The sequence below is a fragment of the Vigna umbellata genome, chromosome 1 (assembly GCF_029865625.1).
Source record: "Vigna umbellata cultivar VRB3 chromosome 1, Vumbellata_1.0, whole genome shotgun sequence".
In the NCBI taxonomy this organism is placed as follows: Eukaryota; Viridiplantae; Streptophyta; class Magnoliopsida; order Fabales; family Fabaceae; genus Vigna; species Vigna umbellata.
The window spans coordinates 31,029,431-31,056,292 of record NC_142165.1 but is presented as its reverse complement, the minus strand read 5'-3'; the positions used below and the strand labels follow the sequence as shown (position 1 = coordinate 31,056,292).

The following is a 26,862-nucleotide window of genomic DNA, read 5'->3' as shown; positions in this document are numbered from 1 at the left end:
CTAAACACCTACGAGTATTTGGATTTATCTGCTACATACATGTTCCTGATCAAGGGAGGTACAAGGTTGAAGACAAGACTATACAAGGAATATTCTTGAGATATAACACACAATCAAAAGGCTATCAAGTCTACAACTTACAAAAGAAAATCTCATCATTAGTCGAGATGTCAAGGTTGATGAAAATGCTTATTGGAATTGGGAATATGGAAAATTTGTTAAAAATAACATTTTAGTTCTAGTGCAACAATCTTAAGAAGAAACTCAAGAAGAGGCAAAAGATTCAGGTTTGCTTTCTCCACCTCCAGCAACAACAAGTAAGATCTTTGGTAGACATATACGAAACTTGCAATATGACCGTGATTGAGCCTAAAGAGAATTAAAATGATTGAGAAAAATAATATTTGAGAGCTTGTAAATTTCCCTCATTGAAAAGACACCATTGGAATGAAATGGGTATATAAAACAAAGTTCAATCCTTATGGAACTATACAAAAGAACAAGGAATGATTGGTTGTTAAAGGCTATTCACAACAACCAGGAATAGACTAGAATGAAACATTTCCTCAAGTTGCTCGCTTAGATAAAATTAGAGTTTTAATAGGTCTTGCAACACAAAAAAGATGCAACATCTATCAACTAGATTTCAAATTAGCCTAATTGGAGTGCTCGAAGAGGATATTTAAGTTGAACAACCACAAGGCTTCATCAACAAAGGCAATAAAGGCAAAGTATGAAGACTAAAAAAAAGCCTTATACGACCTGAAGCTAGCTCCTTGAGCATGGTAAAGCAAGATTGATCAATATTTCATAAATCAACAATTCAGGAGAAACAAGAGTGAGCCAACACTATATATGGAGATACAAGGTCAGTATCATCTAATTGTCTCCATTATCTTATTTATGCAAGAAATAATGTAAAGATGATGAAAGAATTTAAAGAAGACATGATGAAAACATTTGAGATGTCTGACCTTGGCTTGATGAATTATTTCCTCAGTATAGAGGTGAAACAACAAAAAGAAGGGATATTGATCTCTCAAAAGAAATATATTGAAGCTTTATTAAATAAGTGCAAAATGTATGACTGTAAACATGTCACTACTCCACTGGTGGTCACAAAAAGATGATGGAGCACAAGAAACATATGCACCACCCTACAAGAGTTTGATTGAAAGTCTCTTATATCTCATAACCACACAATTGGACATTATGTATGCTACAAGTCTTCTATCAAGATTCATGCAAAAGACAAGTCATATTCATTACGAAATACGAAAACTAATTTTAAGATATCTACAAGACACAAAGGAAAGCTAGTACAAAAATATCGTATAACGTCGTTGTTTTTTGGCCTTTCACGTCGAATTTGAGGTCGACGTCATATCAGGAGACGTTAAATTGACATCGAATTTAAAAAATTCGACGTTAATCGAATTGACATCGAATTTTGTTAATATTCGATGTTAAGCAATTTTTTTGTTTTTTAAAATTAATTTGTAATCCTTTTTTACAACTCTGTGAGACCTGAAAAGCATAAAAACAATAAATTTCAGTTTTTGGTATTTTGTAAAGCATGAACTATGAACATGTAGTATAGTATCAATAATAACAAACAACAAACAAGTTCAATCAAACAACAACAAAAAACAAGTTCAACCAAATAACAACAACAAACAACTTCAACAAAAAACAACAACAAACAAGTTCAACAAATAAGTTCTTCAGAACGAAAACGAAAACGAAAGCTAACTTTCAAAAGGTGGGTTCGTCGGAATAAAGTGTTTCCACTAGTGAGAGAGAAAGCATAATGTGCAATTAAGGGCAAGAACACCAAAATAATCGGTCAAAACAAACGAAAATTATACATAAAGTAGTTAATTAACATGCATTTGTATCAAATGAAAGAAAAATTACATGTGATGGTTGTCAAACTTCGTTTGAGAAAAGTTTGAGAAGAGAAGAGGGTCTCGCGCTAAGATAAAGTGAATGAATTTTCAATCTCCCACTCAAATTAAAAAGGGGAAACTTTTGGCTGACAAATAATACGTCGAAGCTCCTACAAAATTCGATGTATTATATGTGGTTTAAAAGAAAAAAGAAAAAAAAATTAAAAAGGGGTTACTTTTTGGCTTCTGGCTAACAAAGAATATGTCGAAGCCCTTACAGAATTCGACGTATTATTTGTTGTTTAAAAGAAAAAAGAAAAGAATTAAAAATGGCGACTCTTTGGCTTCTGACTGACAAATATTACGTTGAACGATTCGACGTACTATTAGTGGTTTAAAAGAAAGAAAAAAAAGAATAACGCACGAGTTTAAATAATTACCATCATAGACGTCGAATTGAATGGGGCTTCGACGTTCTACAATTGCATTTATTAACAAAAATGTCACCGATCATTTTTAACGTTGGTTATTTAGTGGTTGGACGTTGAACGCGTGACATTGTAAGCTTTTCTTGCACTAGTGAAGTTTGGTATATGGTACAAAACCATGACTAACTCAAGGATGATTGGCAATATAGATAGTGATTAGGAAGGATCAATGGACAACATGTTAGGATACGCTCACTAGGATCATGTATTTTATCTTAGGCATCAAAGAAGCAAGCAACTATGTCCCAATCAACAACATAAGTAAAGTATGTAGCAGTTTCTGAAACCATGAGTCAAGCAATATGGCTAGAAAGAATACTTGAAGAAATGGGTAAACCACAAGATGGATCGACTATTATCTATTATGACAACAAATCGACAATAGTAATAGAAAATAATCCAGTCCATCATTAAAGAACAAAACACATATCCATTAAATATCACTTCATTCGAGATGAAGAGACAACTAAACAAATTCGACTGTTGCATATATTTTTACGAAGGCATTAACAAGACCAAGATTTGAACTACTGCGTGTTATGCTTGGAGTTACCGAATGCGCATCAAAGAGGAGTATTAAACTGTAATGCAAGTTCTAGATAGAAAATCCTAAGATAAAAGTATTAAAATGTACTACAAATTCTAGAATATTGTAGAAAAACATAAGATAAGAAGAAGAAAAATCAAGAATATTTTATATAGATAAAAATCTAGAACATTTCACATTAGTTGTGACTAGCATTTTCTAGAATAACTTGAGTCTATAAATATTCATATATTCTACCATTTGATTTGATGTAATACAACATCTAACAACATATACATAACTAAAAAATATATTATTTCCAACTCCTACTTTAACATTTCACTGTTTCTATATTTTCTCTATCTCATTAATTATTCCTTTCACAATCTCAAAATACTATGAAAAGGTTGAAAATGACGATAAAGATCGACCTTTAAAGCATTTTGGTCTCGGTTATAACCACACCAGAAGCAGAAAGGCTTACGGATGAGAAAAAAAAGAGATCTATTGTCTCGGTTCAAGCTACAACCGAGGCAGTAGGGTGGCAAATACGGCCTCGGTTCCTCTTAACCGAGGCATATAGTCCTACAAAAAAAAATAAAAAAACCAAAAACACTACGGCCTCGGTTCCCCTGAACCGATGCCAAATCCTCTCCCTTTATGCATCGGTTCACACCTGAGGCCAAAAGTATTACACTTTTTGCCTCGCCTGAATATGCCTCGGTTCAAGAACCGCTGCCTATTAGGAAAAACAACCGCTGTCTTTTCTCCTGGCTGTACTAGTGCATGCAAGTACACTTTTGAGCAAATGTTGTATTTGGCATCTTGTAAACGAATCCAATATATTCAATTCCGAAGATAACTATATTTCTCAATGAGGATGATGGAAGCTTTATAAGAGTATTGATCAACTGAATAAGGCGATGGAAAAGTTTATATGGATAACGTACGTACACCAGAATGTACCACTTTGTTTTTTATACAAATTTGTCACTTCTAATTAGTAGGTAATATTATTCAACCGACATGTTACATGAATAAACCAATGATGTGAGTGTTTGTTAAGCTTTCATGATAGAAAAGGAAACTATATATAGCTCCACGAGGGAAATCTATTGAGTAAGATAACCTGGTTTTTCTCACGGGTTTCACTACAGCACGCCATCATCTCTCTCGTTATCTCTATCTTCTCAATTTTATATAATTTAACTTTATTATCTATTGATTAGAGTACTAATAACTATGATAAAAATTAGGTATAAGATGAGTTTCAATAACAGCTTTAGTTTTTAATAAATTGAAAGTTTTAATCGTTTTATAGAAACAATTGTAGTTTCTTTATATATATTTATAGATCTGACCTAGTACAAGGAGATGGCCCACTCTGTTCTCTAATTTGAAATATCTTTTATAACAAATACTTTTAGTAACTTTTATGTCGGTTTCACATATTAGTTGGATATTAAATCATTCACACATATGTCATTATACGGCCAAGTTACCAAACTAGGTAAATTTGCCACAGATATTACGAAAGTAGACAAAAAAATTTCGAAAGACAAGTCGTGGGGGACCCAAACGACTTCTAATGAAGAAGTCGTGTCCCCCCTGCACGACTTCACCCTATTCATTTGACCAAGATTGAAGTCGTACATCCCAAAAACGACTTTAGGGTATGGTAATCGATTATTACATGTTGTAATCGATTACCATACCGTTTTTAATAAAAAAGTATAAAAAAAATTGAAATCATAGGGGGGTTCACGACTTCAATAAGAGAAGTCGTGCACCCCCAACACAACTTTACTTTCTTTTAATTTTTAACTTTTGTTAATTAAAATCATTTATAATTTCTAAAAAATATTTTTAAATGTATTTAAAATAATTAAAATTATATTTAATTAATAATTAAAGTTTTTCAATATTATTAAATAAATAAATTTTATACTTTTAATTATTTTTGTAATTAAATTAAATTTTTTATAAAAGAATTTTAATTAAATAATTACAATAATAATAGTTATAAATTATTTTATTAAAATAATTTTAAAAATGTGACTAATTTAATAACAAAAATAAGTTTATTTATTTAATAATATATTGAAACTTTAAATATTAATTATATATAATTTTTAATATTTTAAATACATTTAAATATATAATTTAAAAATTATAAATCATTTTAAATAAAAAAAATAATAAAGTGAAAGTGTATGGGGGAGCACGACTTCAATACAAGAAGTCGTTAACCCCCTCCACAATTTTAGTTATTTAGTCTTTTTTATTAATTTAATTAGTTTATATTTAATCATTTTATTAATTTAAATAGTTTATATTGAAAAAAATTATTATTAATTAATTATAATTTTGTAAAAAAATATACTATAATAATAAAAATTAAAAACAATAAATTATAATAAAATATAAATTTTTTTGAATTTTTAATTAGATAATTATAATAATTATAGTTATAAATTATTTAATTAAAATTCTTTTATAAAAAATTTAATTTAATTACAAAAATAATTAAAAGTATGAAATTTATTTATTTAATAATATTGAAAAATTTTCATTATTAATTAGATATAATTTTAATTATTTTAAATACAATTAAAAATATTTTTTAGAAATTATAAATGATTTTAATTAATAAAAATTAAAAATTAAAAAAAAAGTAAAGTTGTGTTGGGGGTGCACGACTTCTCTTATTGAAGTCGTGAACCCCCTACGATTTCAATTTTTTTTATATTTTTTTATTAAAAACGGTATGGTAATCGATTACAATACGTGGTAATCGATTACCATACCCTAAAGTCATTTTTGGGGTGCACGACTTCATGAACAGGGTGAAGTCGTGCAGGGGAGACACGACTTCTTCATTAGAAGTCGTCTGGGTCCCCGACGACTTGTCTATTTTTGTATTTCAAAATTTTTTTGCCTATTTTTGTAATATGAGACAAATTTGCCTAGTTTGGTAACTTTGACGTCATTATACACTTGTTTTAAACGTGGCTTTAATAAAAACATTTTATAGTATAATTTTATTTTGTACAGGTAATATTGGTACCCCATGTGAGTTCAATCCATAGTTTAAATATTACACGTGTCGAGTCTAGCTAAACTGAGAATAAATTTGTTAATTTGATGAGATTACTTAAAACTCTGTCCAACAATACAATAAATTCATTATTGACAAATAGCCAAAGCTATTTATATTATGATACAGATGACTTTAAATAATTTGATTATTGTCTATTTCCATATTGATGGTGATGTTTTTCTTTTGTGTAGATAACTAATTGATAGGCATGCATCTTTCAACATGAAAATAAATTGCACAAAATGTTATAAGCTTATGCGTTATAGAAGAAAATAACTTAAAGAATAAAATTTGTACAAGCAAGATGTTGCTGTAATAAAAAGAAAAGATGTAAAAACATGGTGTTTGATTTTTCAGTAGATGTTGTCAGCAACCGTGTTTTTCTCTATTTCTGTTCTTTTGCTTCTGAAGTCGTCGTTGCTCTACTTTCGTGATGGTTGGTTGATTCAGTAATGAAGGAATCCAACTCCTTTTCTATGTTCTCAACCTACACGTTAACCCAAATTCCAATCTCATCAATTATCGTATTAAGTCTAAACTTGATTAGCACCAATAAATAAATTCTGCAATAAGTAATAATAGCAATTTGCAAGTTATTATAGACTTGAACAAGGCAAACCAAAATTGAGTTTGTCAACTTTACGTGTTGGAGATTAAAACAAGTAACGTTCTGTATATTGAAGTCTAAGTTAATGAAGAAGGGAAGTTACTCTATCGATTGGCAACTTGAAATAGTGTCATTATGAGACTAAGTCAACTCACAAAATTTAACAAGATCTACTTATGTTGAAACTGAACTATTTATTACCTTTTATTAATAATTCTAATTATGTTATCTAAAGAGAAATTAATAAACAATTTGTAATATTACTTCAAGATAGAGATTGAAACCTTTTCTAATGCATCTTCAGCACGTTGAGCACGCTTCTCGACATCTTCAGCAACTTTTTCAACAAGTTCTACAGCGTCACGAAATTTTCCCTCTGGAAGATGTTGAACAGCCTCTTCTGCCACCTTATCAACCTCTTCAGCCACTTCTTCTATAATGTCTGCAACTCGATGTGCTTCATGTGTTGTTGTCTCAACTTTCTCTACGTACAAGGAACAGAAAAACATCATCAGATGAAAATCATTTAAGGTCTAACTTATCCCAATAATTAAAATCCTTTTTGGTAATGTTCAACACGGATGATCTCTTACCTTTCAGTTGCAACAAAGGTCCCCATTTCCCCCTCAAAAAGGATGCAAGTATTGAGAATATTGTGCCAAGGATCCAAAATTTCCTGCTAGAGAATATTTCTCAAACTTTTTTCTATTGCCAACTCAAATTAAACTAAAAGGGAAAAGAAACAAGTGAATAATAATACATATGATGTGAGATTGGTAAATAAATGAATTACCAATAGCCAAGAGAAGGATCATTAGAGTTTCCTGGTGTTATGCCAGAATAGACAACCATATTCCTCCTGCATGAAGGTGTAAAGAAATTGTAATTAATAAAAAAAAAATCCAGTGAAGAAAAGAAAATGTAATAAAAAACCAAGATTTTACGTACATTTTTCTTCTGTCATCGTTTTGAAATCTCAAAGCTATGTTCTTTTCTGGAACTGAGAAGCGGTTGTGTTTGATTCTGGAGTTGAATCGAATGTGATGATCAACTTTTGAAGCTGGAAATCTACCGAATGTCCCAACGGCTAAGGAAGTAATCGTCTGAGTAAAGATTGTATGTGCCATCATATGAATCTAAAATGTACACGCAGAGGTACAAGAGGATTGGATTATATATATGTACACGACTGGCTCAAGTGGATTATATATATTAAATGAATTTGTTTTCAAAAATACGCCATATTTTGCCAGTAACATTGTATGAAAAACGATTTCAGGGGAACAAAGTCAACGTAAATAAAAGTTGTAATGGATAGACATAAATATTATTGTGTTTTGTTTATTGTTTGTGCCTAACAAATCTGAGACCAAGTATAAGATTTGTTTTGCAATATCTATGAAGAAATGCTGACGTACTTCTTCTATTTCTTTAGTAAAAACACAGGTAAGTCTTAGGTTTCTGTTGGAAAATCATTTCTGGCTTTGCACATGCACACCTTTAAAAATCATGTAAAACCACCGTCCAAGATAGGCCTAAAGGTTACACCCACGATTCCCTTTTTTTTCTTTTTTAAAAAAAAAAAAAAAAAAAAAAACTCTTCATACAGTTTTATGCCTTTTAACTTAAAGAATCATATCAAAATGTTCTGAAACACAATTCAACATATTATGTTCTCATGTGTACTATTTGCACACAAAATACATAAGGTTTGGAAACCAAATACAATCCATACATACGTGATTGAATAACAACTGTGCACTCAGGGAAAGATCACCCAGTTCATTGATTAATTTTCATAATTTCGGATTGGATTTACGAGAATTACATAACAATAAGTTGCAAAAAAAACAAAACCAATTGTCATCATGTAATTAGGCATAGAAGGAATTGCATTCTGAACTAGGCAAGTTTGCCAGACGATATTTTATATGCTTTATAACTCGGTGTTCCAAAATCCTAATATAGTTTTTGTATGTTTTTTAAGTAAGACAATAAAATATTATATTTGTTGAACTGCTGGATGAATTTTATAATTTTTCCAGATCATTTAAATCAACTTTAAAAGTTTTTAGATCAACTATTAGGAATGTATATCAATTTTGACGATGAAGTTTTGGGACTATGGTTATTAAATATTCTACCAAAGTCTTGCGAGATATTAGGTTTTCATTACAAAAATTTGGCTCGTAATAACATTGTTTCTTTTCCAGTGGCAAAAAGTGATGCTCTTAATAAAGAGATGACAAGGAAGACACGTGGTTCCTCATCTCAGTTTTAGGTGTTTGTCATATAAAATAAGGGAGAAATAAGAGAAAGGAACCAAGGAGTGGTAGAGAGAAGAGTATGACCAAGTCCATGTCAATATACAAAAATGTGGAGAGTGACATTATTGTAATAAAACTGGGCACATTATAAAATACAATTTTAAGAAAAAAAAAGAGAATAAAGAAAAAAAATACGAGCAGAAAGAGAATGATCATGATGATGATGGTCACGTTACTACTACTATTACATGTGAGAATTTTGTTCTTTTTGTGCTTTGAGTAAGTTAATCTTGTATTTGATGAGAGTATGTGAATAAATGATAGTGTTACAACATTACACATTACAGCAAGGAAGGAGTTCTTCACATCTTATACTTCTAGTGACTTTTGAGTGTTGAAGATGGGAATAATGGTGTTTCAAAGATTGTTGGTGTTGATGATGTATGCTTGCAAACAAACATAGGAGTGTAGTTATTACTCAAAGGAGTCCAATCTATAAAAAAGTTGTTCAACTTCATCATTAGTAATGTATGATTCATTTTTTAAATTGTTTTCAAGTTGTTTCCTACCATTAGATTTTAGATCTAACTGATATCTTAGGGTGGGAACAACTTGAAGATAGTTTAAATCTTAGTATGATGTCGAATATTGAATGTGATGCTAACCAACGTCCTATATCATAGAGGATTTGATGGACGAACGCCCGAGAAGATGACGATAGAAGCTTTGAGAGCTCGATTCGGACTCCTCGAAGCTTCTCCGACGAAGAAGGATGCAGCGGAATGTTGAGGAACTCGAAATCAAAGAATGACTCGAATGAAATCTAAGGAAACCGAGAGTGAACACAACGAAACCCTAGAATCTAGGGTTTAATCGGTGGAAGTTGAAGGTATGGAGGATGAAGATGGTTTGTTCGGTGAGAAACACTATGAGGACGAAGAACTCTATCTTGACTGATTTAATCGATGGAACAAGGAAATGAACGGAGGAAAAGAGGGATAATCGGTGGAAAGTAACTTACAATCGGTGAAAATGGAGGAGAAAGGCAGATCTGTGGTTGGAGGATGGTTGGAGCCAAGGAAGAGAGCTCTCAAGAACGAGTGAGATGCCTCTCTTGCTCGAGAGAGAATGATCAGCAGTTGTGTAAAATGAGGATGCGGATTGGGAGAATGCGTGGATGCGAAGTGCTGATGAAAGGAATGAAGACGTGGCTGGCGCGAGAAGCTGATGTAACAAGGAGCTGACACGTGCACGAGATGTGGCGTGAGAAGTCAGCGTGGAGGATGAGAGAGAAAGCACCGTGGAATTTTGGAGAAATGGAAGAATGAGAGTGTGCTTGAAAGGTGGCTAGAGAGAGTCTTTGGACTCTCTAGCCTATCACTTTCAAGAGAGAATAATTTATGATTTCAGAAAATTCAATTCTCATTAATCTCAAAAGTGCCAATACAAGAGAGGAGTTGGGTATTTATAGTAACCCATACTCCTTACAAGCTAAAATATGTGCACAACAAAATGTAAAAACTACAAAAAGAGGACACTGATAAAACACATCAGGCAGGATTCCATCATGCCCTCCCTCTTAAAAAAAAGATTTGACCTCAAATCTGGGAATCGCCTTATGAAGAAGCTCCACACAATCTTTGGGAGCATGGCCATCTTAAAGTGGCCTTATTCTTTTATATCCACTTTTTCTTCCTCCTGAATCAAACACAAATCTACAATAAACATCAAATATATTTTCATTTAATATCAATCCAAGAAAGAATTTTTTCTATAAAAACAAGGAAATAAGGACTTCTAATATTTTGTTTTATCACATTTGGAAATTCTAGAAGTCCAAATTCACTTTTGTCTTGAGTTAATTGTTTTCTTAATGATAACAATAACTCAAGATTTGAATTGTCATATTTTGAGAATGTTTTCATAGAATATGAGATGACAATTTGTTTGGAAGAGAAGTTAAAAATTGAAAAATAATCAATTATTGAAAAAGAAGTAAAGATTTGGAAACCTTCCCTTTTAGATTCCATGATCTTTGAAAGAATAGGATTTGTCATCAGTAACAATTTCTCCTTTTCTTTCTTCTCTCTTTCTTGCCTTTCTCTCTTTTCTTCTTCTTTTCTCTCTTCTTCTATTCTTTTATCTTCTTCTCTTTCTTCCTTTTCTTCTTCTCTTCTTCTTCTCTCTTCTTCTCTTCTTAATTCCTCTCTTCTTCTCTCTTCTCTTTTCTCGTTTTCTTCTCTCTCTCTCTCTCTTCTCTTCTTCTTTCCTTTCTTCCTTTTCTTTTCTCTCAATCTCTCTTTCTCTTTTCTTATCCTTGATCTCTTTAAGTCTTGCCCCAAATTCTAATTCTCTACGAAGAAACCCATGATCATTTAAACTCTTAAGAAATAATTTTCCATTATCAATGCAATCCCTAATTAGTTCTAGGTTTCTTTTAATGCTTGAAGACACAAACTTTCTTCTCATGCAAGCTTTTAAATCATGCCAATCACGTATGGAGGACTTTCTACCTTTCCTAACATGATATTGTCTTTCATCCCACCACTCACTTGCATGCTTTTCTAACTTAGAGAGATATATGCTAAGGACATAATATTCACTCTCTTCATAAAACCAAGGATTTATTTTATCAATTTCTTTTTCCCAAGCTAGGTATGTTAATGCACCTATGTCTTTACCAAAGGATGGAAGATTCCTAGCTTGTTTAAACATGTCATCAACATTATCTAACCTAGAAGACCTATATGAACTATAACAAGACATCTTTGTTTTTAAAAGTTTTCTTTGTGTGAAAGGTATACAAGATTCACACTTAGACAAGTCCCAGGTAAGAGAGGTGAGTCATGAAGACTACTTAAGTACCAAGTCTTACCTTGCCAGAAATGTCTTAGGTTACTACTAGTTACCCTTTAAACTAAAATCACCTTTAAAATCAAAGAACACAACTCACAAACAATTACAAACAATTAAGCACAATTAAAAGACTAGACTCTCGGACTCTAATGTGATAAGGCTTAGAGTTTAATCCCTTTTAGCCTAAATCACCCCTAAACGTAAACACAAAATCAAACAAACAAAACACTTAATAAACCGTGTGCAAGTGTTGTGTTGCTTATAAATGCCTTTCAGGAAAGACTCCTATCCCACGTACTACTGCAGTTTATCTATACACCAAGATCCAAGAGAAACAAAAGAATCAGTATTTATAACAGCACAGTTCAGATTGGATTATTATCAACACAGAAAACAAATCCCAGCCCTAATCTAAACTTTCTCCCTGCATTGGTGTTTTTGAACCCTTAAGGGATCATTGCAGCTTCCAAACAACAATTACAACATCCAACTTATTAGTCTGAATTGACTCAAAGAAATAGTTTGCCTACGTTAAATCTGCTAAGCCAACAATAACACTAGACCAGCACTATCACTTAATGTATGGATGTCCAAATTTGCTAAACCAAATTCAATTTTCAGGAACAGTTAAACCATATGATATCCAACCATAATATTCAATCAAATATGGTTAACTATTTCTAATCATGCACAAATCTAACACGAAACTACACAACAGAACGAAGAAACTCCCTATTCAGCTTGGTGTAGTTTATGCAGGTAGCAAAGCTCCTTTTGCTCCACTGTAGGTATTCTTGTGTTAGACTTCCCACACGTACAAACTGTTTTTTAACAGTGTTAATCAGAACAAAAATTGCACAACTAAATGGTCAGCACATGGCAGGTTCAGAAGTTATTTCAGCACTTAGAACAAAAACACCTCTTAACAAGAAATTTGGTTCTTAGATGCAAATGTATGGAGTTCAATCCTTAGTCCAACTGATTAAACAACCATCCCAAACTAATCAAATCAATGGAGAAAGATTAACATGATGCAATGCAGAAATTAGCAGTTAAAACAGTGTTGATGCATAAATGAAGAAGCTCAAAACTAATTCAGAGCAGCATTTGCAATTCCTGATGCATCTACCAAGTTCCCATAGGTCTTATCAAATCAAAATCAGCATTCACATTCAAACAATTAATATACCAATGATTCCAGTAAACAATTTACAATCTAAAATGAATGCAAGAGCAGATTAAAATGAGTACAATCACAGCTGCTCTAGTTTGATCACTCAAACTCCTTTTCCTGCACAATGAACAATCAGCAACACAGTTAGATGAACAATGAAATTCTCTATTTCAAATTGCCAAGGAATTAGGCCAAGTCAGCCTTACAAAACTCACAACACTCAGGCTTCTCTTTTGAAATTTAAAACACATAAATGAAAAGGTTTGGAAAGGAGATTCTCCCTTGGCAGTTCAAGGCTTGAGAGTCTTTCAGACCACCACCACCTAAGATGCTACCAAGCACACAAACCCTCTTTCAACTTCCAGAAACCAGAGTGTAACAACTTCTCAAACAGGCAAAGGCTAGGCAAGGCAAAGTGATATGCAGAACATAACAGGACAGCCACAAAACAATGACAGCACAACAGATCTATTACTTAAGACAACTCTAGATCATATGAACAAAGCAATTAAAGCTCAAATTAAGAACAACAGATCAGAATGCACATATGAATTAGACAAAACTAAGACAGCCAACAATTGACAAACAAGAAACAAAGCTTTGGATCAAAGTAAGCACAACAAATAGAACCTAAGGAATAGAACTAGAACAAATTTTAAAAACAATTAAAAGGACTTAAGTTGAACCAGTTATGATTGAAGAAAGTTATATCTGATTTGATTTTGGCAGAGATAGTTTACTGAAACAGTTAACAATATTGTGAATTGCACCAGCTCTCTTTGCTTTTTTTTTTCACAATTTGATAGCCAAATCTAAGTTGGATAACACTTTAGAACTTGCTATTTTCAGTCACAGTTCACAACAGATCACCTAATCAGTTTTGCAACTTAATCAGATTTTTTTTTTGCCAAAGGAAAGTGAACATGGTTCAACTCAAAGAAAAAAAAAACCAAAGGAAAACAAGAGGCTAATCACTCTCAGCCACAGTTATAGTTTCAAATACCACTGGTTTAGGCTTCCTTGAGTGACCAAAAATTTATTCTCAATTGCAGAATTGATAGCAAAGTGAAAACAGTGAATGCACATTATGGATCACAAACTCAGAAGTTCAAACTAAGTTCAATCACTGTTGTAAACAGTTTTAATGCAATTCTGCAGATTCATATACCTCAATAGATGCTAACGAAACGAAGACAATACTGTAAAAATATTTGAATCAGAACTTGGCAAAGAAATTAAAACCAAGTATGAATGACTCACAGACTCTTCAAAGAAAAACCAGTTCGGTGTAGCTGGCCAAATCACAAATCTATTGATTAATCAATGTGCAACCGAGCTAGGCTGAGCCTTTCATTGCTCACTTGGTATGCACTTGTTATTGATTAGGCAGAAACCAAGCAAAGCTATCATTAAACAGATTCAAGAACATGAGATTCATTATCTCTACCACTGAAATCTGCCACCAAGCTCATTTATCTAAATGTCATAGCTTATATATGGTGAACAGAACTTACTCAGTGCAGGCAACTCAAATGAATCACAAAACACAAACATCAGCTAGTTAAACTCAAATTTAATTGACAATTAAAACAATGCACAAGACTAGAACATGACAGAAATGTGATTTTCAAATGAAAAGACTCAAACCAAGACTTACACCGAAATAAAATGAAATAATACTCAATATAATGACTCAAAGGCACAAAACTACATGAACAAATGCACAAAATCACAAAATATAATTCAACACAGATTACAACACAAGACAGTGAAGGAAAATGATGAACAACTCAGAAAAATGAACAACAATAAACGAAAAATAGAAACGTGACTCAGAATCAAATGAACAAAAAATGAATCTGACAAGACCGAATCAAAACAAAACGCAAAGAACAGAATCAAACCGAGACAAAATAAGATGAATGCATAGAGACGCGAAACAACGCAAGAACAGAAGAAAACTCGAAACAGAGACGCGAAACACTTAACTCAGAATTAAACCGAACAACTCAGAATAGAGACAAACCGAGATACTTACCTTCGAAGCTTGATGGACGAACGCCCGAGAAGATGGTGATAGAAGCTTTGAGAGCTCGATTCGGACTCCTCGAAGCTTCTCCGACGAAGAAGGATGCAGCAGAATGTTGAGGAACTCGAAATCGAAGAATGACTCGAATGAAATCTAAGGAAACCGAGAGTGAACACAACGAAACCCTAGAATCTAGGGTTTAATCGGTGGAAGTTGAAGGTATGGAGGATGAAGATGGTTTGTTCGGTGAGAAACACTATGAGGACGAAGCACTCTATCTTGACTGATTTAATCGGTGGAACAAGGAAATGAACGGAGGAAAAGAGGGATAATCGGTGGAAAGTAACTTACAATCGGTGAAAATGGAGGAGAAAGGCAGATCTGTGGTTGGAGGATGGTTGGAGCCAAGGAAGAGAGCTCTCGAGAACGAGTGAGATGCCTCTCTTGCTCGAGAGAGAATGATCAGTAGTTGTGTAAAATGAGGATGCGGATTGGGAGAATGCGTGGATGCGAAGTGCTGATGAAAGGAATGAAGACGTGGCTGGCGCGAGAAGCTGATGTAACGAGGAGCTGACGCGTGCACGAGATGTGGCGGTGAGAAGTCAGCGTGGAGGATGAGAGAGAAAGCACCGTGGAGTTTTGGAGAAATGGAAGAATGAGAGTGTGCTTGGAAGGTGGCTAGAGGGAGTCTTTGGACTCTCTAGCCTATCACTTTCAAGAGAGAATAATTTATGATTTCAGAAAATTCAATTCTCATTAATCTCAAAAGTGCCAATACAAGAGAGGAGTTGGGTATTTATAGTAACCCATACTCCTTACAAGCTAAAATATGTGCACAACAAAATGTAAAAACTACAAAAAGAGGACACTGATAAAACACATCAGGCAGGATTCCATCAGGATTTCTAAAAGAAATCCATTTTTACAAAACATAGCGTAAAAAATGAACATCAACACAAGAAAGAATACATTAAAATGAAACACAGGAAGTAAATAAAAAAACAACAAAACAATGGAGAATGTTTTTGAAATTCATAAGTGTTAACATTTTCCTCTGGTTTTCCACCATGCCTTCATCATTAACAAATAAATGTCTTCGTTTAGTGGAGGAATTGATGGAGAAAACTTTTGGATTTCTATTCCTTCATGCATCTCCCAAACCCATCATTAACTTATTTCTTTGGATTTCTATTCCTTCATGCATCTCCCAAACTTTTGTGACCTTCAAAAGAGCTAAGAGAAAACTAAAGACAAAATGTTAACAGAGTAACAGGTTGCGCCAAAATTTTATAAGTGGAGGTCTAGATCAAGGATCCGAAACTGTATTTAAAGAAAATGGACTTGAACTTTGACATCCAATTTTTACACCATTCGACGTCTACTTTATATGGGAAAATGCTTTGTTGGTCATCATAAATGCTATTATAAGAAACAAAGATATGAACGCTGAATTTGGAAAGTTCGGGACGTTAATTGTGCATGGGAAAGTGTATTTGGTTAGTCTTGATAAATACTCTTTTCAAAACGAAAAGATGCACGTCGAAGATGGAAATTGTACAACGTCTACGTCATATGGAAAAAGGTAGTTTGTTGGTCATGATAAATGCTCTCTTTAGAAACGAAGATATTCACATCGAATTTGGAAAGTCTCTAACGTTAATTGTGCATGCAAAAATGTATTTGGTTAATCTTGATAAATGTTGTTGTTACAAACGAAAAGATTAACGTCGAAGTTGAACATTGTTCGACGTCTTGTCATATGGGAAAAGGTAGTTTGTTGGTCATAATAAATTCTCTTTTAGAAATGAAGATATTCACATCAAATTTGGAAAGTCTTTGATATTAACTATGCATGGGAAAATGTATTTGGTTACAAATGAAAAGCATAATAAATCCTTTTTTTCTTTTAAACCAACGTTGAATTATGGCAGAGTTCGACGTAAAAAAACTTCAAAGATTTCTAAAAGAAATCCATTTTTACAGAAAGTATGTTCATAAATGAAAACATAAACAAAAGAAAAGCATAATAATACTAAACATAGGAAAAAATGAAAATCTAACCACGAAAAGATCCATGGGATAGTTAAAATGTCGAAGGATTTTGAAAGGGTGCAAAATTCAAATCTCTTAACCTTTTTCTTTGGATATTTATCACTCCTTCAAACTTTTCACCATGCACAAAGAATCAAACCACAAGGAAATGACTCGTTTTTGTGACCTTGAAGGAGATAATAGAGAAACAAAGAAAAAATTAACAGATTGTCACGAGAAATTTTGTGAATGGAAGTTGAAGCATTTTGAAAGGGTGCGAAATCCAAATATATCAACCTTTTTCTTTGTGTTTCTATCATTCCTTCAAACTTTTCAACATGACAAAGAATCAAACCACAAAGAAATTACTCGTTTTTGTGACCTTGAAGGAGCTAATAGAAACACAAGGAAACCTTTTAGGAGTTGTTACAAGAAATTTTATAAATGGAGGTGTAGAGGTTATCCAAGGCTCTGAAACTATATTTATAGAAAAAAAAAAGAGTAATTGCTGGGAGCCAGAATTAATGTGCCCATCACATCGAACCCCCCAATGAATTCGACGTTTTGTGAAGTGACCCTTTGGCTTCATGCGCATAATAAATCGTTGAAGCCCCCAGTAATAGGACGTTTTATGGGTTGGTTTAAAAGGAAAAAGAAAAATATAATAAAAAAAGGGATTGACCCTTTGGCTTCTAGCTGGTCAATAAAACGTCGAAGCCCCAAAAGAACTCGACGTGTTATGGAGTGACCCTTGGCTTCATGCGCATAATAAAATGTCGAACCCCCAGTAATTAAACATTTTATTGGTTGGTTTAAAAGAAAAAATAAAAGAATAACGGCTAACAAATAAAACATAGAAGCCCGCAAAAGAGTTCGCCGTTTCGTAGTTGGTTTAAAAGAAAAAGGAAAAATATAATAAAAAAGGGATTGAATTTACGACGGGTAGGTTCTGGTCGTGAAGTTAATTCGTTTTAGATGGTGAGTTGGATTCTAAAATGATGTGGAGCGATTGAATTTATTTACAACAATATCACCGGTCATTATTAACGTTGGTTGTTCTGTTATGGAACGTTATACGTGTGACGTTATACGCGATTTTTGTACTAGAGATATTAACCTACACTACATTGTAATCAAGTTTCTATAATTTACTAACACTTAAAATAAAAGAAGCCTACTTGGTTCTGATGTCTTCAATGTTTGGAGCTTCCATTGGAGATGAATCATTAAAGATCTAAAAATAAAATAATTAAGTTAGAACAATTTTGTAATGAACATTTAGATAAGTATTTAGTTAGTTTTCTAATACCCTATTCCATTAATCAGTAATGTTTGTACAAATAATGGTGTGCATGTGCTTCATTACGTAATACCCACACTCATAATTGTCCAATTGACGTCGACACTGCAAATTAAATACACATAATCAAGACTCATTCAAACTAAGGACAGACAAGATCATATTATACTCTAGTTATAGCCTTTGTACCATGTATCTTTGATCAATTTTGGTAAACCAACAAAAACCCAAATTCCACAAAAACCAACAAGCAAATTCCTCATAAAAATAGCAAAATCAAAAAATACAGAACAAAGGTCAACTTCTTACATTAGGTGTCTTCTTCCTAGATACATATGGAATACCGTACAACCTTGAATGAGCTTCCAAAGACCTACAAAAGGTAGACATTCATTATATCATTATAATCATATAGGAAGAAAACAAAATAGAAAGGAAAACTTATGCCTCTAAAATATTTTTTATGGACAATGTGTTAGCTTTCTTATGCAAGGAAGCTAAAAGAACTACAAGAGAACGATCCAGAACAATTACTAGCAATTGCCAATGACCCCTACAAGTGACAATCTTTAAAATCATCTTTAATATCTACAACCATCACTCGCAACATATCATCTTTAATAGTCTCATGGTGGATGGTGCTTTCCAAATTATATATTTTCCCTAAGAACAAAATAGATGAAAATTGTTGAGTACAATGGTTGACACTAATAAGAATAACTACAACATTAAACTTGGTAAATATTAAGAAGTTTATTCAACAAAGCAAACACAATTTATATATTTTTTTTTTCAAACAATCAGATACAATATACAAGTCAATATATATTTTTTTTTCATATAATCATCTAATGTCTTTCTTCATCCTAAGTAAACATATGGTTTAAACAAGATTATTGGATGGAAAATTACAAACATCTCCATAGTTTCTAAACCTCTCGATTCCTCATTGATTTATCTACATAAAGAACATCTTCAATCCATGAAACAATGTTGAATGCTAAGCTTCCAAAACTCTAGAAACCCTACTACATCCTGCAAAACATAATCGCCATTCTTAGTCGATCACTAGTGCAAAAAAGGTTTTTCATACCTGTTATAAAATGCTTTTTATACTTGTTTTTTGAGTGAGTATAGAAGTAAGGGTATAGAAAGTTTCGATTTTTCACACCTGTCTAGAAATAGTGTAAAAAGTTCGATGTTTCACACCGGTTTTGTCGATAACAAGTATAAAAGTTGGTATTCATACCTGACGTTATTATATCAGGTATAAAAGTGATTTTTTTTTTAATATTTGATTTGTATGTGCTTATATCCATATCCAAACATGCATAAAATTCAATTCTATAATACAGTGTAAATAATCAATAACAAGAAAAATAATCAATATTGTTTCTATTATTAATACATCAAAATAGTCCCTCAATATAATATTTACCTAACAAAATCCCTAAATATATTTACATAATATAATTACACATAAAATACTTCCTCAACTCAAAATGTAATATTGAAACATCTAATCAAAATGTAATATTGAAACATCTAATCATCTAGAAATAGTTATACATAGAAATTGAAATTTACATTGTTTGTAATCCAACTTAAAAAATTCACAATTACATTGTCTATAATTCAATAACTTATCTTTCTAACAATTAATCACTTGGAGAATTTTATAGTCAATTTATCACCTAGACTCAACTTCTTAAAGCGTGAATCATATTCTTCTAGTAGATCAAGCTCAAATGCAACCATGTCAATAGCTCGAACCAATTAATCACTTGTTTGTAATCCAACTTAAAAAATTCACAATTACATTGTCTATAATTCAATAACTTATCTTTCTAACAATTAATCACTTGGAGAATTTTATAGGCAATTTATCACCTAGACTCAACTTCTATATGAATCATATTCTTCTAGTAGATCAAGCTCAAATGCAACCATGTCAATAGCTCGAACCAATCTCTTATCACCCACTTTTCCAAAAACTTCCTGCAAATTGCCTGACAAGAAAAAGGATTGGGACATCAAATTAATAAACTAATATTATACTAAGAATGATAATTTTCCAAAGATCAACCTTTCAAATAATCTATAAAGTTGCTACATGTTTTGATTACATCATTACAAATTGGTTAGTGATAATTGAGAGGTAAAATAATAGGTTGATTGCATTAGGAAAACAAAAATCATGTAGTTTTCATTGTGGAAAGAGTGAAATGGAAGAGGAAATTGTGAAATGATGAAATGAGTAGCTATTTAGACTAGAAGAAACTATACATTGTTTTGAGTCAAACATATGCAATTAGAAATTAATACTTTAAATTATATGCCAGTCCAAGAACTAATTTCCTCCATAGAACTTTCAATTGTGTGCCCAAGAAAAGGATATGAGTAAACCATATTTAACTCTTGAACTAGTACATTTCCAATGGAGATGTTGTGTTGCATGATAGATTCTCCAGGATATCATTAAGAAATGAAATAAAACTGTCCTGGCATTACTAATCTTAGAATTTGAGTTTAAGACTATTTCAATCTTAGAAATTTTCCAATATATCATCATTCAACTTATACATTCTTCAATTCTCGACAATATTTCCCTTCACACTTAATTATATATCTTTCCTAAAACTAAATATAAGTTTCTTTTTATGCTTGAGTAACTACCCATCACCTTCATTGGAAAATAAAAAACTTTTCTTGTAGACTTTCCAGGCATAAAACCAAATTGGTTCCTAAAATTACAGACCCACATATTCCACGGGAGACAGGGAACATAAACAGGTAAATAAGCACGTCTAGTTAACTTATACTGATAAATATTATAATTTACTCATACTGATTTTATGAAATTGAAAGCACTAAAATAATTAGCCTTATCAATTTCACTCATCATTAACCAAATAAACCAAGGAAGAATCAATGTTATATTAATGCTTTAATACCTTAAGCTTTGCAGCACATTTAGATATATGACGTTTTATTGGTTGCGTTGCTTGCTCCTCATTTCTCATCCCCTTATTTCTCATCCCTGTCAATTTATAATCTTCACAATTTCTAGATTAAAATCATTTATTTATATAAATACAACTTTATATGCTTTGATGTGTTAGTTCCAGATGTCATATAATGTTAAAGAAGATAAAATATTACACATGTATAGCTTTTCTCACAACTATCTCATACTAGAACTAAACACTACTTTTCTTTATACCAGAACCTTTCGTTATAAAATTAAGAAAATAAAGGTAATGCTTTAGACCAGAAACTCTGCTCTTAAACACTTCAAACAACCATAATATCATCAAATTTTAAACTTTATATATAAAACCTGATTAACTAAGATGAGAAACTAAGAATATAATGAACTAAAGTTAAAGTTTAAATTTCACTAGTGCAGTGAAGGAAAACAACATCGATTGTTTTTGACAATTTTCGGTTGTGGAACCGTGACATATACGGACGAGGTAAAAAGATGGAAGACTTTTGGCCTCGGTTCCAACCGAGGTAATATCTCAAAGGATACTGCCTCGGTTCTTCAACAACCGAAGTAGTAAGGAAGAAAAAAAAGGGGGAGGGTGGACCTATGGCACCAGTTCTAGGTTGAACCGCTGCCAAAGCCCCTTTGTTTTTTTAAAAAAATTAGTATTGGAGAAAGAACTGATCTTGAAAGAAAGGGAAACTCTTGATGTGTTGAAAGAATTGGAAAGTACCAAAAAGCTTGTTGAAGAATTGAAATCAAAGATACAGAAGGAACAGTCTGAAGTGAACTTGAATCTTCAGCTTGGCGAATGTGATAGAAAATCAGTTGTTGAAGAAAATGAAGAAAAGGAAAACCAGATGAGTCAATTGAATGTTCTTCAACCTTCCAGACAAGGTTTTGCTTCCCATCTTCCATCTGTGCCGGGTTTAATATTACAGGAATTGAAGCAGGCCAAGTTGAATTTAACCAGAACTATTGTTGATCTCGCTGATGTCCGAACTTCTGTCAAATCTCTAAATAAGAAGTTAGAGAAGGAAAGAATCTCACTTGAGAAAACGCGTGAGAGGTTAGCTCAAAATACTTCAAAAATATCTTCTCTTAAGGAAGAGCTAAACCATACCATATTAAGGTTGCTAATAGCAAAAGGGGCTTAAATTAAAAATGCTTCAGATGATCCTTCGATTATTACTAGAGAGCTCCAGCGATTGAGTTCTGAGGCCGAGAATTTCAAAATAATGGGAGAATCTGCAAAAGCAGAAGTTCTGAGAACAATGTCCGAGATTGAACAGACAAAAACCATGATAAGAACGGCTAAAATCAGATTGGTTGCTGCCAGGAAAATGAAAGAAGCTGCAGAAGCTTTTACCCTTGTAGAAATTAACGCATTATCTAATAATGAAAATGAGACTTTACTTGGAAATCATATTACTCTTTCATTTAAAGAGTATATCGTTCTGACATGCAAAGCCCATGATGCAGAGGAACAATCTAGGGAGAGAGTTGCAAATGCAATGCTTGAAGTTGATGAAACAAATTTGTCAAACGTGAACATTTTGAAAAGGGTAGAAGAAGCTAAAGAGGAAGTTAAAACCAACAAGAAGGCCCTTTTGCAATGACTTAAGCAACATAACAAGCAAACTTGGAGACCTAACACAGAAATGCAGATTCAAGAACAAACAAAAAAATTGAATATCATTCAGACCTTTAATCAAACAGTTCATAAGCAAAAACTGAACTATTGAAACCAGCCAAGCAATGCTCCACCAGTGGCGCACCAACATGTTTGAAAATATCCAGCTGAAAAACCAGATCCGAAAGTGCATCAAACACCGAAATCAATAATTCTGAAGAAGCGAGAAAGCAAGAGCGGCCTTCATCCTTAAGCTGAAAATGGGGGAAGAAGCACTAACGACGACGGTGGCAGTTGGGCAATGACGACAACTGGGGTGACGAAGACAGACTGGGCGACGACGGCGACGACTGCAGGGACGAAGGCCGCGAGGGAGAACAGAGAAACTTTAGCAATGAAAGAGCAGTGATAATGATTGAGGGGAGCACGAAACAAGTGACCCGAACCTCTTCTTCTTGGTCCGGAGGACATGGTTTGGAATTGGTTAGTAGTTACTTTTTTATGTTTAAATACTGTAACGTTTCCATCATTTCACAATCAATAATACTGAAGTATTTTGTTTCAAGCACGCTACTGTGTTGCTTTTTTAAAAATAACAATTGGTACCAGGAGCCTTCTTCTTGAGGGACCTGTGAGAAAAATCTGAAAGCATGGAAGGAGATTCAAGTTTTTCAGCAATGGCACCACCAGTCTTCAATGGTAAAAATTATCAAATTTGGGCGGTACGAATGGAAGCCTACCTAGAAGCTCTCGATCTATGGGAAGCAATTGAAGAGGATTATGAAATTCCTGTGCTACCTGGCAATCCAACAATGGCTCAAATCAAGAATCACAAAGACGGAAAAACTAAAAAAGCTAAGGCAAAGGTGTGCCTCTTTGCTGCAGTTTCACCAACAATTTTCACTCGAATCATGACTCTAAAGTCAGCCAAAGCCATATGGGATTACCTAAAAAAAGAATACGATGGAGATGACCGAATCAAAGGCATGCAAGTGTTGAATCTCATTAGAGACTTTGAATTGCAAAAGATGAAGGAATCTGAAATTATCAAAGAGTACTCTGAGAGGCTTCTGAACATAGCAAACAGAGTAAGATTGCTTGGTTCTGAATTTAAGGACTCTCGTATTGTTGAAAAAAATTTGGTTACTGTACCTGAAAGATTTGAAGCTACCATAACCACCTTAGAAAACACTAAGGATCTATCCAAGATCACCTTGGCAGAGTTGCTGAATTCCTTGCAGCCATAAGAACAATGAAGAGCTATGAGAGAAGAAGGCTTTCTTGATGAAGCCTTGCCTGCTAAACATGAAGACAGTTGGAAAAACAAAAAAAGGAACCAACAACCAAATAGAGAAGGTGTTGTCAGAAATGAAAGTAAAGCTGGAAGTTCCAAGGGAAAGTATCCTCCTTGCAAGCATTGCAACAAGATGGGTCATCCTTCATTCAAGTGTTGAAGAAGGCCTGACGCTAAATGCACCAAGTGCAATCAACTTGGGCATGAAGCTGTCATGCAAAATACAAACTCGGCAAGAGGAAGAAGATGCTCAAATTTCAAATGAAGAGGAGGAAGATCAACTTTTTGTTGCAACCTATTTTTCAACCAATGCTTCAAGCGAATCTTGGCTAATTGATAATGGTTGTACTAACCACATGACCTTTGACAAGGCACTCTTTAGAGATATGAGGCCAACTAATGTCACCAAAGTCAGAATAGGCAATGGTGACTATATCTCAGTCAAAGGAAAGCGGACAATTGCAATTGCAAGCTGTGCAGGCACAAAATTTATTCCAGATGTTCTTTTGTTCCAGAAATTGACCAGAATTTGTTAAGTGTTGGTTAACTGATTGAAAGAGGATTTAGAGTTGTTTTTGAAGACAAAAAATTGTTTGATTAAAGATGCAGCTAGTCAAGATATGTTCAAGGTAAAACTGAAAGGGAAAAGCTTTGCTCTAAATCATTAGAGGAGGAGCAAGTTGTTTTCTCACTCAAAGAAAATTTGACAGAAAATTGGCACAAGAGGCTTGGACACCATCATACACTACACGAAATAATGGATTTATATACAGAACTTAATATACGGATTTAAATCAGTATATAAGGCAGATATTATATACGAAATTTATATACGGAATTTAGAAAAAATGTTATATACGGATATTATATACGGTTATTTATATACGAATGTTCTGTATATAAATTTCGTATATAAGGTTGGCGCGTGATAGCGGGAAAATTACCCAAGGATGGGATCCGTATATAAGTTGTATTATCCGTTTGTAGTTAGAACCAAGTGTTATCTGCGAATATTATATATGGATCAGGGAAATAATTATTTAAAAAAAATATATTTCTGATTAAGTGGAAGCTGGGTGTCATTTCTCAACCTCGAGCTTTCCTCTCTTTCTCGAACCCTCGAGATTTCTTCTTTGTCGAACCATCACGCTTTCCTTTCTCTTTTGAACCATCTTCGGTCTCAGTTCGGTGTCCTTCTGTGGAGCCATCTTCGGTGTGGGTGTTGCTCTCTGGAGCCCTCTTCGGTGTGGGTGTAGATCGTGCTTTGGTTCTTCCTCGTCTTTCTCTGTCTATTATTGTGACCTTCATCAATCCTTCATCAAACACTATGGTTGGGGCTCATTGTTGGGTGCGGTGCCGTAGTTGGGCGTTGAGTAGCTTAATCGGGTAGGTAAATCAAACCCTAATGCTTAGTAAATTTGGTTGTTCTCTGGCCATTCTTGTCATCAAGCGATTGTCATCAATCATAGGCTTAATCTCGAACCATCATCTTCGTCGCTCGAACCTTAAGAGTCCCTGCATCCAATCGTGGTGTTCCAGTCGTGGTGCCGTTGTGGGGTAATCGTGTTCTCCGTCAACGCCGCCGTGATCTTCCAGTTACAGAGGAACCCTAGGACTGCTGTTCTCGCACTCTGATTTTGGGTCGCCTTCATTCAGTCTTAGTGACTCTGTGGTAAGTCCAGAATGTTGTTACTTTAATATATATCTTTATTTCTTTGGTGTGTAGTGGTTTAATGTTGCGGTGATTCATTGAGAAGAAGAAGTTCGAATGTCTAAGCATCTTTCAGTGTTCGATGTTGTAGATATGCTGAATTGGTGATTGTTGTGGTAAGTAAATTTTGTTCATTCCTAAGTGATTTCATTTGTAAAATGAGAAAATCCTAAACCCTTTTGTTCTTTGGTATTTTGGGCACAAAATGGGGTTTAGTTTGGTTGGTGTGTTGTGGAATACTTTGGTGCATTGTTAGGACATTGAGTGAACATTAAGAGGCGTGTTAAGGTATGTTTACGCAATCTTTAAGGACTATAACATATAATTTATATTATTAATTACATATATGTTTTATATGGTTTTCTCTGGTTGAATTTGTGTGATATAGGACTGCAAAGTATTCGAAGGGTAAGATAAGTGGAGAAAGCTTTTGGGATTCAAAAAGGAAAGCACCACAAAAGGGTAAGTAGTTATTATGTTTTGTTTAATGAGTAAATAGTTATTCTATTTAGTTTAATGGTTTTGATGTGATTACTATATACATTGTTAATTGAGAAGCCATAAGTTGCTTTGGTGATTGTAGCTTGATCAAACATAGGATTTCTTTGTTAATTTGTACTATCAAGGATTTCTTGATTCACAAGTTGGAAAGATAATATTCTGTTAAACTCAAAAATGGAAAATTATCCAATTTTTTTTCTTTAGGAATTACTTGATGCCCACACTGGCCACCTACTAGCAGGGTTTAGCTCTGCAACTCCTTTCTCTGCCTCATCAAAAAACACCCTTGCCCTCTTTATCTGTCCCTTCATGAATTTCCTCCATTTATCTGTAACTTTACCCCGAAAAATGTCATCATCTGAAAGCCTAGCTTTTGTCAATTCATCTTGTGGCAGATATATTCTTCCTCATGTGGCACTGCAATCATAAAAAACTACACCAAATTACAGAGAACATAGTTTCAATGC

At 33.4% G+C, this 26,862-nt stretch overlaps 2 protein-coding genes and 1 pseudogene across 3 annotated transcripts; 2 read left to right on the top strand and 1 right to left on the bottom strand.

Annotated features, from left to right (window-relative positions):
• Positions 1–6,246: 6,246 nt before the first annotated feature.
• LOC124849149 (uncharacterized) lies at positions 6,247–7,878 on the bottom strand. 2 transcript variants are annotated; one of them, XM_047327030.2, is made up of 5 exons: positions 7,559–7,878; positions 7,404–7,469; positions 7,204–7,289; positions 6,895–7,094; positions 6,247–6,490 (listed from the first exon to the last, which is right to left on the bottom strand). In XM_047327030.2, exons 1-5 carry the CDS (start codon positions 7,738–7,740, stop codon positions 6,389–6,391), a joined length of 636 nt encoding a protein of 211 aa, XP_047182986.2. In that variant the 5' UTR covers positions 7,741–7,878; the 3' UTR covers positions 6,247–6,388. The 2 variants fall into 2 exon arrangements, with proteins under 2 accessions (XP_047182986.2, XP_047182987.2); XM_047327031.2 differs by having other exon boundaries at positions 7,204–7,286; positions 7,559–7,871.
• Positions 7,879–21,862: 13,984 nt separating this feature from the next.
• LOC124820152 (WEB family protein At2g38370 pseudogene) lies at positions 21,863–22,875 on the top strand (annotated as a pseudogene).
• Positions 22,876–23,539: 664 nt separating this feature from the next.
• LOC124844095 (uncharacterized) lies at positions 23,540–24,136 on the top strand. The gene has a single exon (XM_047320952.2). It carries the CDS (start codon positions 23,540–23,542, stop codon positions 24,134–24,136), a length of 597 nt encoding a protein of 198 aa, XP_047176908.2.
• The last annotated feature ends 2,726 nt before the right edge of the window (positions 24,137–26,862 follow it).